Source organism: Scardinius erythrophthalmus (assembly GCF_964197995.2).
Source record: "Scardinius erythrophthalmus genome assembly, chromosome: 3".
NCBI lineage: Eukaryota > Metazoa > Chordata > Actinopteri > Cypriniformes > Leuciscidae > Scardinius > Scardinius erythrophthalmus.
In genome coordinates, this window is record NC_138223.1 from 60,941,291 (window position 1) to 60,956,529 (window position 15,239).

The 15,239-nt window shown below is 43.5% G+C and overlaps 1 protein-coding gene across 4 annotated transcripts in view; it reads right to left on the bottom strand.

Annotated features, from left to right (window-relative positions):
• Positions 1–200: 200 nt before the first annotated feature.
• The window catches only part of LOC308687556 (integrin alpha-L-like), a 37,406-nt gene continuing 22,367 nt past the window's right edge, over positions 201–15,239 (bottom strand). For 2 of the 4 annotated variants that reach the window (XM_081360165.1, XM_081360164.1), the window contains exons 15-32: positions 15,104–15,234; positions 14,700–14,848; positions 14,454–14,620; positions 14,257–14,379; positions 14,031–14,101; positions 13,751–13,892; positions 11,067–11,165; positions 3,464–3,546; positions 3,237–3,317; positions 2,935–3,013; positions 2,735–2,839; positions 2,619–2,654; positions 1,690–1,803; positions 1,512–1,613; positions 1,298–1,318; positions 1,107–1,217; positions 866–1,015; positions 435–762 (exon numbers count right to left, since the gene is read on the bottom strand). In XM_081360165.1, the coding sequence (XP_081216291.1) occupies positions 760–762; positions 866–1,015; positions 1,107–1,217; positions 1,298–1,318; positions 1,512–1,613; positions 1,690–1,803; positions 2,619–2,654; positions 2,735–2,839; positions 2,935–3,013; positions 3,237–3,317; positions 3,464–3,546; positions 11,067–11,165; positions 13,751–13,892; positions 14,031–14,101; positions 14,257–14,379; positions 14,454–14,620; positions 14,700–14,848; positions 15,104–15,234 (1,767 nt within the window). In that variant the 3' untranslated portion in view covers positions 435–759. Of the gene's footprint in view, positions 1,016–1,106; positions 1,218–1,297; positions 1,319–1,511; positions 1,614–1,689; positions 1,804–2,618; positions 2,655–2,734; positions 2,840–2,934; positions 3,014–3,236; positions 3,318–3,463; positions 3,547–11,066; positions 11,166–13,750; positions 13,893–14,030; positions 14,102–14,256; positions 14,380–14,453; positions 14,621–14,699; positions 14,849–15,103; positions 15,235–15,239 lie in introns of all 4 variants that reach the window. The other 2 variants (XM_081360163.1, XM_081360162.1) reach the window with 2 other exon arrangements.

The window sequence follows — 15,239 nt, forward strand, 5'->3', positions numbered from 1 at the left end:
ACACACCTTAGAACGTTCGTCAACCAATCAGAATCAAGCATTCAGCATTCCTGTAGTATAACTAACGATAAACAGTGATTATAACACAAGTTCCACAAGAGGGATACGGAGCCGTCTGCGCTCTATCGCGACAAATGCGAACCATATTCACATCTGTAAATGATCTGTGGAAGGTTGCATTATCATGTGACACGTAATGTAATGCATTTATATCTTTAGTTTTATTTATATTTTTACATTTTGTGTTTCATTCTCTGATGATTACCTTAAAGATGTTGTGTGTGAGTTTTTATGTGACTGTAATCTCGAGATTTGTAGTGAGGATATGTAATTAGTGTACATAAATTTAAAGCATTTTGTTAATTAGTTTTCATGTATGTCTCGTAATAGTGCCAAAAACATCAGTCTAACAATAAACAGACCCACCATTATCACACATAATAAACTAATTTTATTTGAATTATGATTTACCTTTAATTTCTCTTCTTTTAAAAATGTGAATCTACAGAATAACAAGACTAGCTATTACATCACAAGTTTAGGATCATTAGATTAAATTTACTGAACACACACTGATCCTCAAGAAACATTATACAAATTGAGCATTAAAGATTGTTAACAATATTCATATCCTTCCAAACAAACATCTTCACCTTCATTTACTTGCTGAAAATAAACTGTGGTTTTATTTGTCAGTGTTTGGTGGTTCAGGACTGGGATTCGTCTCTTTCACTCCGCTCTCTTTCTCTGCGCTGTCTGTCACTCCGTTCTCTTCCTCTGCTGTCATGCTCTTATCGTTACGATTGATGCGAGGAGGGGCTACAGACGCAATTAGAACTTCATCTTCCTCTGCGCTGTCTGTCACTCCGCTCTTTTCCTCTGCGCTGTCTGTCACTCCGCTCTTTTCCTGCGGTGTCAAGCTCACTGTGCCGTCTTCACTAACGTAAATGTAAGGAGGGGCTCCTCCAAACCCTGAGGGAAACTCTTCAGGACGCTTTCGTTTGAAAAACCCGCACTACACACAAACACACAGATGAACAGATTAGCTTGAGACTTTGAGAGGTGAATGATGACATCAGGTGTGAGGTCATCTGATTGGTTCTTACCTTCAGCAGCAGGATCAATATGATAATGAGCAGGATGAGCCCGCCCCCTGCACCAGTGCACACGATCAGCATTAGACTGGGTGGAACGACAAACTCCACCTTCACTGCAATCTGAGAGGAACAGAGAGAAACTCATCACCAACTGTACAAACGTTGATCATCTTTAAATGATGGATGAAGGAGTGAGATACCTGTGATGTGTGAGGGTCGTCCTGCAGAGTGAAGAAGAAATAGTTAGAAATATGACGGAGCAGTGTCTGTATCTGTAATACTGTAAGAGTGAGGTCAGTCATGGACTCCTGCAGGTCTGTGGTGTGAGTTCAGGCCGACACTGACAATCACGCGCTGATCAGCACAAGCACAACATCAGTTACGGCAAAGGTACAGATGTCTTTCACTCATCACCTTCAGGCCGGTCGACGTCTGGTTGTAGCGGCTTCTGTTGTAGTGGAGCTCGGCGCTGATGTTCAAGACAGAATCTTCTCTGAAATCGTAGAAGGAGTGTTTCTACAGCAGAAGAAACAGAGTCTGATTTCAGAGTTAGTCCATCTTAAACTGGTGTTTGTCTGTGTTCGTCACTCACGCTCTCGTATTCCTCCACGTTCTGGAGAGTTACGTTTGCTGTCAGGATGAAGTGAATTACTGAAGATTTCTCCAGATCAAACTGACCACACTCGAACTTCCCGCAGTGACCGTCCTGAAACATCGACACAACACTGAGAACTGAAACACTGACACCAATGAACCAGAGAATCAACTGAACTAAACAGAGATGAATCCAGCAGACAGAAGATGCGTTTACTGTGACTGCTTGAGATCGGATCTTAAAGGGATCGTTCACCCAGAAATGATCATTCTGTCATTGTTTATTCAGCCTCATGTTGTTCGAAACATGTTTAATGAATATTGCTTTTTAAATAATCTTCCTGATCAGTTTCATCTCCTCAGCATCCCGGATAGCTTAGAAGAACTCAGTGTTGCAAAAGAAACTACTGACTCTCTCTTTTCCAGCACTTTAGACACAGTTACTCAGCTACTGACTAAGCTACTTTCTAGCATCTGTAAAACCGCATTCTTCCATCTTTAAAATATATCTAAACTACGACATATGCTCTCAGTGACAAATGCAGAACAATTAGTTCAAGCGTTTATGACCTCAAGGCTAGATTACTGTAATGCTCTACTGGGTGGTTGCCCTGCACGCTTAATGAACAAACTACAGCTAGTTCAAAACACAGAAGCTCGAGTTCTTACCAGAACCAGGAACTATGACCATATTAGCCCAGTTCTGTCAACACTGCACTGGCTCCCTATTAAACATTGTATATATTGTAAAATCTTGCTAATTACAAAGCACTAAATGGTTTAGCTCCGCAGTACTTGAGCGAGCTCTTATATATAAATAAAGGTGACTTGACTTGACATGAGAGTGAGTAAATGATGACAGAACAGTCATGTTTTGGGTGAACGATCACTTCAACAGCAGCTGTAAAAGGGTCTATGATCTCTTACCTGCGGTTTGATGAATCCACACGGCACTGTAGAGTTCTGTAGAGAAGAACAGAAGATGTTTATTCAGCAGAACACATGCTGGTCTGATGGTATGAGCTGATGAACGAGTGACGCACCTCCTGCATGCTGAAGCTCTGAGGAGTTAAAATCACATGTGTAGTTTGACAGGGCAGGGTGAGCTCGAGCGACACCGACAGACCTTTAAGACCCAGATTCTCCACCTGTGGACACAAACACACAGACACACAGCATTATGGATCACGAGAAGCCCAGAAACAACACGATGAAGCTGTAGATGTGTGTTTGACTCTCTGACCTTGTAGACGATGCTGAGAGGTTTTGGACCTCTGTCCTCCAGAGAGAAGTTCAGATACGTCTCAGATTCTTCAGCCACTCTGACAAACACACAATAACTCAATAACTTCTCAGTCAATCATATGGTTTTCTGTTATTTTAATATAATGTTACTGTCTCAGTGCATTAACTGCTAATAATAAACCAGAACAGAAAATTATCCGAACAGAAAGACATTTAGATGTTGAGTTTCCAATCATTCAGAGATGAAGAGCAGATCAAACTGAAACAGAAGAAGAGAAAAGTTAAATAAATGCCACTCACAGACTGATCGCCAGATCAACAGCGAACTGAACCGGGACGCTCCTCCTCACCTCTGCATCGCTGGTGTTTCCATTATTATCACTGTGAACAAACATACAGGATTTACTCATGATTGAACATTAAGTCATTCTTCATAACCTGGATCGCGAGCGCACATCTCTGCTGAACATTACTGATATGAAACAGCCCTGAAAACAAACAAATCTGTCAAATCCAGCCTCATTCACCTGTTAGCAGTGATCATCATCTCCATCCTGTCGGACCAGTCGTAATCCCATTTCGCCATACGAAAGGTTGCCAGAAACTGAGTCTAGAAGACAGTAGAAATCACAGGTGTTGGTAGTGTAAGAACTGATTTTCCTGCTAAAACAAAACGCACCCTGCAATAACGCCATAAAATGCCCCCTGACAGCAGATAGCAAAGACAGAGCACAGAACCTTGTCCTGCCCAAACGTATCTCCTTGTCCCTTTGTTTGACTTCAACTCATCCCCCCTCTCCCTCCTCTTCTCCCTCCTCAAGGCACTGAAAGTTCATTAAGAATGTCTATTTAACACATATGGTGTTTCTTGTGAATGTGTTGTTTTTCCTTTACATGTTTGATGTCATTTTAAAGGGCACAGTGCGACTGGTAAAATGGTCTTAATTTCATTGCAGTCATTGGTTTAATGAGAAAGATTGAGAACTTAGGATAATCTTGTATCTCTCTGGCTGATATCTCTTTACGATATCTCAAGAAACCAGGTGCTACCCCCCTGGGGTACATGGATTGGCCCAACCAACTCTAAACAACATTTGTATAACCCCCTTCTGTTCTGGTCTGGTATTTAAGGCGAGGGAATAGAACACACTTTGGGAATCTTTTACCAGGATCTTTCCCCCACAGTAATGTTTCAGTATTTTCCTGTTGGAAGGTCCTGACACATTACTGTGTGTCTCTGTCAGGAAAACATTACTTACTTTTAGAGTCATCCTTGAGTAAATGATGTCATGTATTTTTGAATTGGCTTTTAATAATTTACTTCTGTAATTGGCATGATACATTTTTACCTGACAAATAAATGTTAACCTTGATTTATTCTGCATTCTTCTGAAATCATTATTTCCAGTAGATTAATGTGTAGTCTGGTGTTTCCGCAAAACCTTGTCCAGAATAGATCAAACTGAAGGCACTTTGAATGGACCATGGGGCACATCTTAGGAGACCTTCTGATTTCTGACTATTCCCTGACTTAGCATGTTGTATGCTACAAATATTATATAAATTACACCTATGGGTCTGTAGTGTGCGACCGCATAGGGTAAAATATTTGTACTACACCCTCTGACTATTTCAGGACTGGCTGGTTTGTGATCGTGAGCGCGCAGTCGCGACGTGACGTCTCAAAGCGACACTAGGTCCGTAATGAACGAATAATTGAAAGTATGGGATAATCAGAATAATCAAAGATCTAAATTAATTCATAATCAATATTTATGAGTATTTTCTAATCAGAAATACGATCTAAATTTGATTATCATTTGAAATTGGAGTCAGATTACGCATAGAGCTGAAGTAATACTAAAACTAGGTTCCAATAAATTAAGTGAACTTCACTGGATCGCTGAAAAGACATACACGCTTTAAACCTTCGCCAGGCCGTTGGATTCCGTCGTTGGGCCAATGGATGGTCCTTACAGTAGCATTGCCAAGACAATGGTTGAAAAACATTAACCTTGTTAAAATCTCTCACATATTTTTTACCTCTAGCAGGTAAAGAGAGAATGGTCCTTTTCGGGGTGAACTGTCCCTTTAAGAGAAGCGAGCGGACCGGAGAGGGAGTGCGTTCACGTGAAACTAAAACAGCCGTTCCCTTTCAAGGTGGTAACTCAACATCACGTCAGCTATGACGTATATGGGAACTCCTCCCTTCTCCACTTTTGCTGAAATCTTATGGGCTAACACCAGCTGGGGACAGCTGGCCAATTGACGCGAAGCATGCAAATACTGACAGGTCAGCAGGCAGTATAAAATGCATGGGTGCGAAAATTACGTTAGAATCTCTTCACGCTAGAAGTCTTATCTAAGTCATCGTGGAAGTTGCAATAGAGGACTACTCACCCCTGTTTTCCTCTCCGCATCTGATGGCTGCTACATTTCAGATTTGTGCAGGTCCCATTGACCCGCCCGACCTTCACCAGTTCTGTGTCACCTGCCTGGTCCACCCCACGCCGAGGCGGCACTCACGGATGACACGTGCGCCCACTGCGGCGAGCTGCCAGTGCGCGCCCTCAGAGCCAGAAGAGAAGTGGCTCGGGCAACAGCGGGGATGAGAGAACTGCCGCCAGCGAGCCGCTGGTAGGACCTCCCCCGCCCAAGCGCTGTCAACTTTGCGGACGATAGCCCCCCCCCCCCATGCCGTCGCAAACTTTGTCTCCTTCGGAGCTGGCGAGGAAGACGACTCCATGTCGCTCTCGGTGTCGGAAAAGGATTGGGCGTCTCAGTAGGAGCTCCAGGAGGAGCTCGTCAGGGTCCTCGGCAAGGCCGTCACGTAGCTGGATATGTTAGAATATAACATATCGGGGAGTATTTTGGACTCGATGGCAATGTGAGCCAGTCTCTCTCAAGAGCGCATAGAGGCAATTTCATCGACTCTGCGCCGTTTCAGAACGGGCAGGTCAGTTTCACTGAGGGAATTTCAGAGGCTTCTGGGACTGATGGCGGCGGCTTCTTCAGTGTGCCATCTGGGTCTGCTGCATATATGTGGCCGCTGCAGTTTTGGCTGCAAACTCGAGTTCCGCCCGAGGGCATGGTCTTCGGGCCACAAGCGCATTACGGTCACTCACAGTTGCGTCAGCACTCTGAGACCGTGGAACAGCCCGGATATGTTCAGCCCAGGAGTTCCTTTGGGTATAGTGACACAGTGCACCGTGGTCTCGACGGACGTGTCAACTTCAGGTACTTCAGCAGTGTGCCTAGGCGTCACAGAGAAGGTGGCACATAAACCGTTTGGAATTGGAAGCGGTGTCCTTAGCCCTTCAAGCCTTTCGGTCGAAATTGGAGTGGCAACATGTACTGATTCGAACCAACAACATGTCTGTGGTCTCGTACATAAGTCGCCAGGGTGGCGTGCGCTCCAGAGCTCTATTCAAACAGGCAGCGAGTCTCCTGTTGTGGGCGGACCGACACTTTCTCTCCATAAGAGCGGCGCACATCCCCGGTATCCTGAACCGTGGAGCGGACATACTTTCGGGGAACGGGATTCCTCAAGGAGAGTGGAGGCTTTACCCAGGATCAGTTCAAATTATTTGGGATCGATTCGGGAGAGCGGAAGTGGATCTGTTTGCCACAAGCGAGAACACACACTGTCAGGCGTTCTTTCTCGTTATCTCACTCCCTCTGCCGGGAGATGCTCTGACATCGCGTTGGCCGGAAGCCAGACTTACGCGTTCCCTCCGGTGAAGATTCTGCCTATGGTGTTGTGCAAAATCAAGGAGGACAGAGCGTCAGTTATACTCGTGGCCCTGAACTGGCCGAATCAGCCCTGGTTCGCGGACCTGAGAGTGTTAGTGGTGCCAATGGCAAATCCCCCTCAGGAAGGACCTGCTGTCTCAGGCAAACGGCACGATACGGCACCCCAGCCTCAAGCTGTGTAACCTTCATGTGTGGCCGTTGCGGGGACCCTAAATGAGCGGGGCGCTCTGCACTCACGAGTGCTGAGCACACTTACGGAGGCGCGTGCGCCTTCTACCAGGCGCCTCTACGCTCTGAAGTGGGGAGTTTTCACAAAATGGTGCCAGGACATCGGTATTGACCCAGGGACCTGTTCCGTGTCGGATGTTTTGCGCTTTCTACAGCACAGAATGGATGGCCGGAGTTTGCCATCCACGCTGAAAGTGTATGTGGCCACTTTTGCTGCTTTTCATTCCCCAGTTGATGGGAAATCGATTGGTAAGCACGCTCTGGTAATCAGTTTTCTCAGGGGAGCGAGGAGATTGTGTCCTTGTGTCCCGTGCCGCCGTGGGATCTAGCTCTAGTTTTGAGGGCTCTATCTCTACCACCATTAGAGCCCTTAGCTTCGATTGCGGTTAAGGAGCTTTCCCTGAAGACGGCCTTGCTTCTTGCTCTCGCCTCGGCGAAGCGTATTGGAGACTTACACACGTTTTCGGTGAACAATGATTGCATCTGTTTCAGACCTGGCGACTGTAATGTCACTCTCCGGCCGAGACCAGGTTACGTTCCGAAGTCACTCAAAACACCGTTTAGAGCACAGGTTGTTTCCCTGCCCGCCTCATCTGCTGAGCCGTCAGCCTCGCGTGACACTGATGCTCACAGCGCTGTTTGCCCTGTTTGGGCTTTGCGGGTGTATGTGGATCGCTTTGCCGCCTTCCATCAGTCGGACCAGCTGTTCGTGTGCTTTGGTGGATGTAATAAGGGACGTGCTGTTTCAAAACAGAGACTTTCTCACTGGATTATGGACGCTATTGCATTGGCTTACGAATGCCAGGGGAAAGATTGCCCCCTTAACATCAGGGCTCATTCTACAAGGGCAATTGCTTCCTCATGGGCCTGGTCTAGAGGTACATCTATCCAGGATTTATGTCTTGCTGCTGGCTATTCTTCCCAGAACACATTCGCCAGGTTTTACAAGCTGGATGTACCCTCTGTAGCGTCACATGTACTTTCTATGAGTTAAGTTTTATTCATGTGTTGTGAACTGTTATAACCAGCTATACAGTAGTTACCAGGGCTGCTAACTCTGTGTTTTGGTTTATAAGGTTTATGCAGTTGTCACCGCAAACTCCGTCGACTCTGTGTTTAACTCTCGTGCTTGAGTGCTTATTGTGTTGTGTCTGCCCAATTCAGTGCAGCCTTCGCGTTCATTGCATTAAGATATGCAAATTTTGTGAGTGTCGGAGCAGATGTCTTATTGGTCTAGTTCCGCCTATCAGATGCGAGTACTCTTAGAGTGCTCTCACGGCGGGATTTAATACAGTTCCCATATACATAGATGACGTTATGTTGAGTTACCGCCTTGAAAGGGAACGTCTCCGGTTACTATCGTAACCTCGGTTCCCTGAGAGGCGGGAACGAGACATTACGTTAGCTGCCGTGGTTGCTGTTTGATCAGCTGTGCTAGCGTTCAGTCGTGATTCTGAAGTAATTTTGACGGCCATGCATTTTATACTGCCTGCTGACCTGTCAGTATTTGACAGTATTTGATTGGCCAGCTGTCCCCAGCTGGTGTTAGCCCATAAGATTTCAGCGAAAGTGGTGAAGGGAGGAGTTTAGGGAACCGGGGTTACGATAGTAACCGGAGACGTTATTCCTCTGAGAATCTCCACAGGATCCGTTACTAGTTTCACAGGTAATTTAGACATATATTCCTTTGATTTGCAGATATTTCTATTTATTTTTTACAGAGTAAAAGACTTGAGAAAGACATAATATATGGCATATATTAAATGTGACCGAGACCCAGTAGCACTGACTCTGTGACAGGAGCGGAGTTATCTACTTAACACGAGCAAGAGTTCCAAAAATAACAGCACATGTGCAAATTGATATTAATTTTACACAACAGTTAAATAATAGAAAGAAGTTAATATTAAGTGGCTCATATTTTAAACTCAGTGTTTTCAATATTATTTAATTTTGATCTATTTCACCAATGAATGTCCTTCAAAACAAAGTCACAGAACCGTTGCAGGTCTCCTAGCAACACAGCTGGGTTCCAATGAATCGCGGTTTGGAACGAATCAAAGATGAATCACTCATTAAGACAGCGACTTGACGCCACCTAATGGCGGATTTAGTTTTAGATCGAAAAAGTATAATGCAAGGTTTTCATAATTTTAATTATGCCATTGTAACTGCAGTGTAAATGCATATGCCACCTTTGAGCTGCATTAAACAGTCTGGGTAAATACATATAAATGCCACTTCTGAGCCACTTCTACAGCGCAAACATGGATTATGTTGATACCAATTTCATTTTATAACAGCATTTTAATTTAAGTAATTGATTACATTTAAGAATCTTACATAAAATATGACACATACCTTTAATAAAGTTAAACAACTTTCCCCTTATAAAGGTTAATAACTGCCCTTGGAAGTAAAATGTACTTGTTAGCACTTAGCAGTTAGCAGCGTAATGTTAGCACTTAGCAGTTAGCAGCGCACTTTCAGAACGCATCTGAAATCAACATCTGAGATAAGTGCACAGTCTTTTACTCCTTATCTCTGTGCATATTGTGTGGTTTGCTTATTAATTCCCAAATGAGCAATAATAACAGTGTAAGCGTTTCGTTAACAATCTTGTGGAGTGATTTACTAAGCATATAAGCTGCAGCACTTACTCAGTTGTGTTTATGCCGCAGCGAGCGGACTGTTGTCTGTCATTGCTGTGAGGATATGCTGTCTAAAGGCGGGCGTACACGGTGCGAGTTCGGACACTCGGGAGGTCGTGAGATATTGCACACATTACGAGTCAGTTAAACTGATAATCGTGGCAAAGCAGCTGGTACACGGCACGACTGTTAATTTTAGCCCGAGCCGGCGGCAATCACGTGAGCTTTTGCGCTAAACACAGAGACGGAGCTTTCAATGTTGCAGGCAACTATAGCTTCAAGATAGAAAAATGACAGAAATGTGTGTGTAAATTATTTGTTGAAAAGCAGAGAACGGTAGCCATTCCTTTCAACATAAAGGTGTGTGTGTGTGTGTGTGTGTGTGTGTGTGTGTGTGTGTGTGTGTGTGTGTGTTTCTGTGTGTGACTGCATGTGCACGCCTGGATGGCTGCTGCCACCAAAAGTGCTGTATAATTGTATAGCAATGGTCTCTTTCAGCTGTTGCACAAGTGTGCTCCAAACTCAAAATACAGAGCGGCTGGGAGAAGCTGCGCAACTGTGGCATTGGCTGTACAGCCTTTAAAGGAGTAGTTCACTTTCAAATATAATTTTTTTTTTAAATGGGCTTCAATGGCAACCAACGGTTTGAAGGTCCAAATGTACGTCTCAATGCAGCTTCAAAGTCTCTGCACGTCATGTGCAAATTGATATTAATTTTACACAACAGTTAAATAATAGAAAGAAGTTAATATTAAGTGGCTCATATTTTAAACTCAGTGTTTTCAATATTATTTAATTTTGATCTATTTCACCAATGAATGTCCTTCAAAACAAAGTCACAGAACCGTTGCAGGTCTCCTAGCAACACAGCTGGGTTCCAATGAATCGCGGTTTGGAACGAATCAAAGATGAATCACTCATTAAGACAGCGACTTGACGCCACCTAATGGCGGATTTAGTTTTAGATCGAAAAAGTATAATGCAAGGTTTTCATAATTTTAATTATGCCATTGTAACTGCAGTGTAAATGCATATGCCACCTTTGAGCTGCATTAAACAGTCTGGGTAAATACATATAAATGCCACTTCTGAGCCACTTCTACAGCGCAAACATGGATTATGTTGATACCAATTTCATTTTATAACAGCATTTTAATTTAAGTAATTGATTACATTTAAGAATCTTACATAAAATATGACACATACCTTTAATAAAGTTAAACAACTTTCCCCTTATAAAGGTTAATAACTGCCCTTGGAAGTAAAATGTAAGGATATATTTTTCAGTTCTGCTACTGTCTTCTGTGTGTGTTCATTCATCTCCTCATGCTGACAGAGATGTGAACTAACAGCCTCTGCATGTTCATCTGTCCTTACATGAGGAAAGATACTACAGTCTGTCAGTGTGTGTGTGTGTGTGTGTGTGTGTGTGTGTGTGTGTGTGTGTGTGTGTGTGTGTGTGTGTGTGTGTGTGTGTGTGTGTGTGTGTGTGTTTTACCGTGGTGTCGCTGCGGTACACTGGTAGATTGATACTGCAGGTGGTTCTGTTCATAGCATCGCCGTCACGATCACCACAGCTGCTTCGAGTCTTGCTGGGCTGTTTGTTGAACACACACACACAAGTGACATAATCCTTAAAGGCCAATTCACACTGCACCGACAGACACAGACAATCACCACCAGATTACAGTACGACACTTTTCAGACATTCCACGACCCAAAAAGCATCTGGCAACATATAACACACTGACTCAACAGAACTCGACAGTGTAGCTGCTGGTCGATGCTTGTCGATGCAGTCCGCATTAGACTTAAAACAACACAACATCAATTATTCAGACTTATATTTAGATATTTAGAAACTTATTTTATATCTTTGATTCTTTGACCGATATCTTTATTGTAAATCTAAACTGAATACTTCAGATTGTAGAATTGGCACCGTTACAGTTTCAAAATTGGAATTTAAATTTGATCTGTCATGAAACTCTAGATGGCGCAGACTATTAGGTCTTTAACTTATTTGGTAGTGATCGCATCATCATCTGTATAGCGCAGCTGATTGGTTGCTGTTGCCATGGTGGCCAATGAGCTGCGGCTCAACATTCAAACAAACAGCGGTAGTGTTGCTGTTAGCAGTTAGCACTTAGCAGTTAGCAGCGCACTTTCAGAACGCATCTGAAATCAACATCTGAGATAAGTGCACAGTCTTTTACTCCTTATCTCTGTGCATATTGTGTGGTTTGCTTATTAATTCCCAAATGAGCAATAATAACAGTGTAAGCGTTTCGTTAACAATCTTGTGGAGTGATTTACTAAGCATATAAGCTGCAGCACTTACTCAGTTGTGTTTATGCCGCAGCGAGCGGACTGTTGTCTGTCATTGCTGTGAGGATATGCTGTCTAAAGGCGGGCGTACACGGTGCGAGTTCGGACACTCGGGAGGTCGTGAGATATTGCACACATTACGAGTCAGTTAAACTGATAATCGTGGCAAAGCAGCTGGTACACGGCACGACTGTTAATTTTAGCCCGAGCCGGCGGCAATCACGTGAGCTTTTGCGCTAAACACAGAGACGGAGCTTTCAATGTTGCAGGCAACTATAGCTTCAAGATAGAAAAATGACAGAAATGTGTGTGTAAATTATTTGTTGAAAAGCAGAGAACGGTAGCCATTCCTTTCAACATAAAGGTGTGTGTGTGTGTGTGTGTGTGTGTGTGTGTGTGTGTGTGTGTGTGTGTGTTTCTGTGTGTGACTGCATGTGCACGCCTGGATGGCTGCTGCCACTGAGCTATAGCCCCATCTATCTAGCCTGTCTACGATGCATCGCGATCCAGACGTGGATGATTCTGCGTCGATGCAGTAACAAACCAAATCGATTATATCTGACATTTCTCTGACGTCATTCGTAGCATATGAACTTGTTAGTGGATGAATGCGAAACACAAAAGAGAGTAATATGTGTATGGGTGTGTGACGTGTGTGTGTGTGTGTGTTTTCCTATCTCATTCTGTCTATGTTCATGTGTACAGATATATCTGCCTATGCAGCAGCTGGTTTTCTCACTCAGCATCATGTGTAGATATGGTTGTATTGCCTATTTCTTCCATTAACCTGTGCAACTCTGCAGGGTCAAAAGTGCTGTATAATTGTATAGCAATGGTCTCTTTCAGCTGTTGCACAAGTGTGCTCCAAACTCAAAATACAGAGCGGCTGGGAGAAGCTGCGCAACTGTGGCATTGGCTGTACAGCCTTTAAAGGAGTAGTTCACTTTCAAATATAATTTTTTTTTTAAATGGGCTTCAATGGCAACCAACGGTTTGAAGGTCCAAATGTACGTCTCAATGCAGCTTCAAAGTCTCTGCACGATCCCAGCCGAGGAATAGGGTCTTATCCAGCAAAACGATCGGCCATTTTCTAAAAATAAATAAAAATTATATACTTTTTAACCACAATTACCCGTCTTGTACCATCTCTGTCATCCGTTGGAAAGGTCACAAAAAATAAAAATAAATAAATAAATAAATAAATAAAAAGATTTCAGACGATTTTGAAATTGGAGGAGAAAATGAGAGGGAGTTTTTCGCCCTTCCCTACCTTTCTGAACCGGAGTACACAGACAAAGAACTTAGACAGATGACGTGACGCGTGACCTTTCCAACGTGATTACGTGAATGCATGGCACATCTCAGAGTTGGTACACGACGGGCATTTGTGGTTAAAAAGTATATATTTTTTATTTATTTTTAGAAAATGACTGATCTTGGATGATATATATATTCAAGAGTTGACAGGAAGTGAGGTGGGAGAGAGACGGGGGATGGGATCGGGAAAGGTCCACGAGCCGGGACTCGAACTCGGTCCACCTGAGCGCAACGGCGCTACATGTCGGCGCGCTGACCACGAGGCCATCGGCGGCGACATGAAATATATTTTTTTTTAAATTGCAGTAGGCTATATGCACATCATACTTAAAAGTGACAAGACTTATTTGAGTAGCAGAATGAAATCTGATCAATTGTGTTGTCTGTTGAGAGTTTATCAGTCAATTATATATATCGCGTATATAGGTACTGTAGCCTTTATTTCAGCTGATATTTAGATTTTAATGGCAAAAGCATTTTCAGATGTTTTTTTTTTAGTTTTTGACAGTGCTTAGTTTGATGTGTGGACAGCGGTACCTTAACGGTGTCAAATTTTGAGAACGAGAGGCCTTCTGGGTAGTGCAGCACTATGCTGGTGTTGAAGGAGTCGTCGCCTGGGTTGGCCAGCGATACGAGGACAGTGAAATGAGCTTGATTCACCACCACTAACGTGTCGTTCCTGAAGAACAAACCAAACGCAGAGCCTTCATCACATTCTCATGTTTATTTCAAATCAAGAAGAATGGAAATATTCAGAAGCATTTACAGACATTTAACATTAGTATCATGTCTGATTTATTTATCGGTTGTTACTCACGTAAAACTGAAGTTCAGCTGTAGATCGGCCACACAGCTGTTATTTGAATCACAGTTCCTTTGAAACGGCACCTAGTCACATACAAAACAGGAACTTTCATAGAGCTTTAGAATGTTGCAGAAACTTCATACAGTAAAGCTGAAGGACCTGATATTTCTAGACAGAGAAGGACATGAATTTAACAAGCCTAGAGTGTATAAATTGTGATGTCAGAAGTTCAGCTCACCTCGACATACTCCTCTGTCCTGCTCTGGATGTCAAGGATAGCCATGGAGTTTCCAGAAAGCATCTTGGTTTGTGAGAAATTCATTCGTATCTTTAGCGGAGACACGGTGTCTCTAATGCAGATCTAAAACAAACACAACATTTGCTGTTAAACTGAAGCTTCTGGGATTGGCTGAAGCTGTGATAAATGAAGCGTACCGGCATGAAGATTGGGAATCCAAAACAGGAGCTCCCAGAATCCAGCAGGACGAACTTCTGCAGAGTCCCGGACGACGTATTAGTCTGATCGAAGAATCCTCGATTGATTCTTCTCATCACATCCACATTCAGGTTCAGAGAAACATTCAGGTTCTTCTCGAGAGATCCTGAGAGAGATGAGAGGGTAAGACATACGGAGGCCATGCTCTTCATGTGACAGAGACTCTGAGATGTCTTTGACGTTACCGATGCTATTGGTCCGCTCGTTCACTGTGAAACACGAAGTGAGATTAAACGCATTAAACGCTTTGTCACTCGGGCATTCAAAGTCGTTCGGACTGATTTCATTGGGACTGAAACTGAGCTGCGCAGATACAGACATCACAGGCCGAGCCCTGAGAAGAGAGAGAAAAGAGTAAATAGCTAATGATAGAGTGAGACTAACTGGGCCTACAACAACTTGACCAACTCAAACTGATAGTTAGTTTCTTCAAATCGTTGCATTAATTCTCCAAACTAAAAGTTCAATTACAAACTGGCCACTGAAGTGACTGTACTCAAGCAGAGCCAGAAGTCATAACTGAGACCTCGTGTTTAGACTGTCAGAGAATCTTTCCATTATTTTGTGAATGTGTTGTGAAATGTCCTACTTGAGCAGCACAATCCCTCCTTTAGCTCCAATCGCGACATCTGTCAGATTATCATCGCTCATGTCCATCTGACCGGACAGAGACACTCCAAACTGCTGCAGACCGGGCAGAACCGAGCGCGCTGGGATCCGCTAAA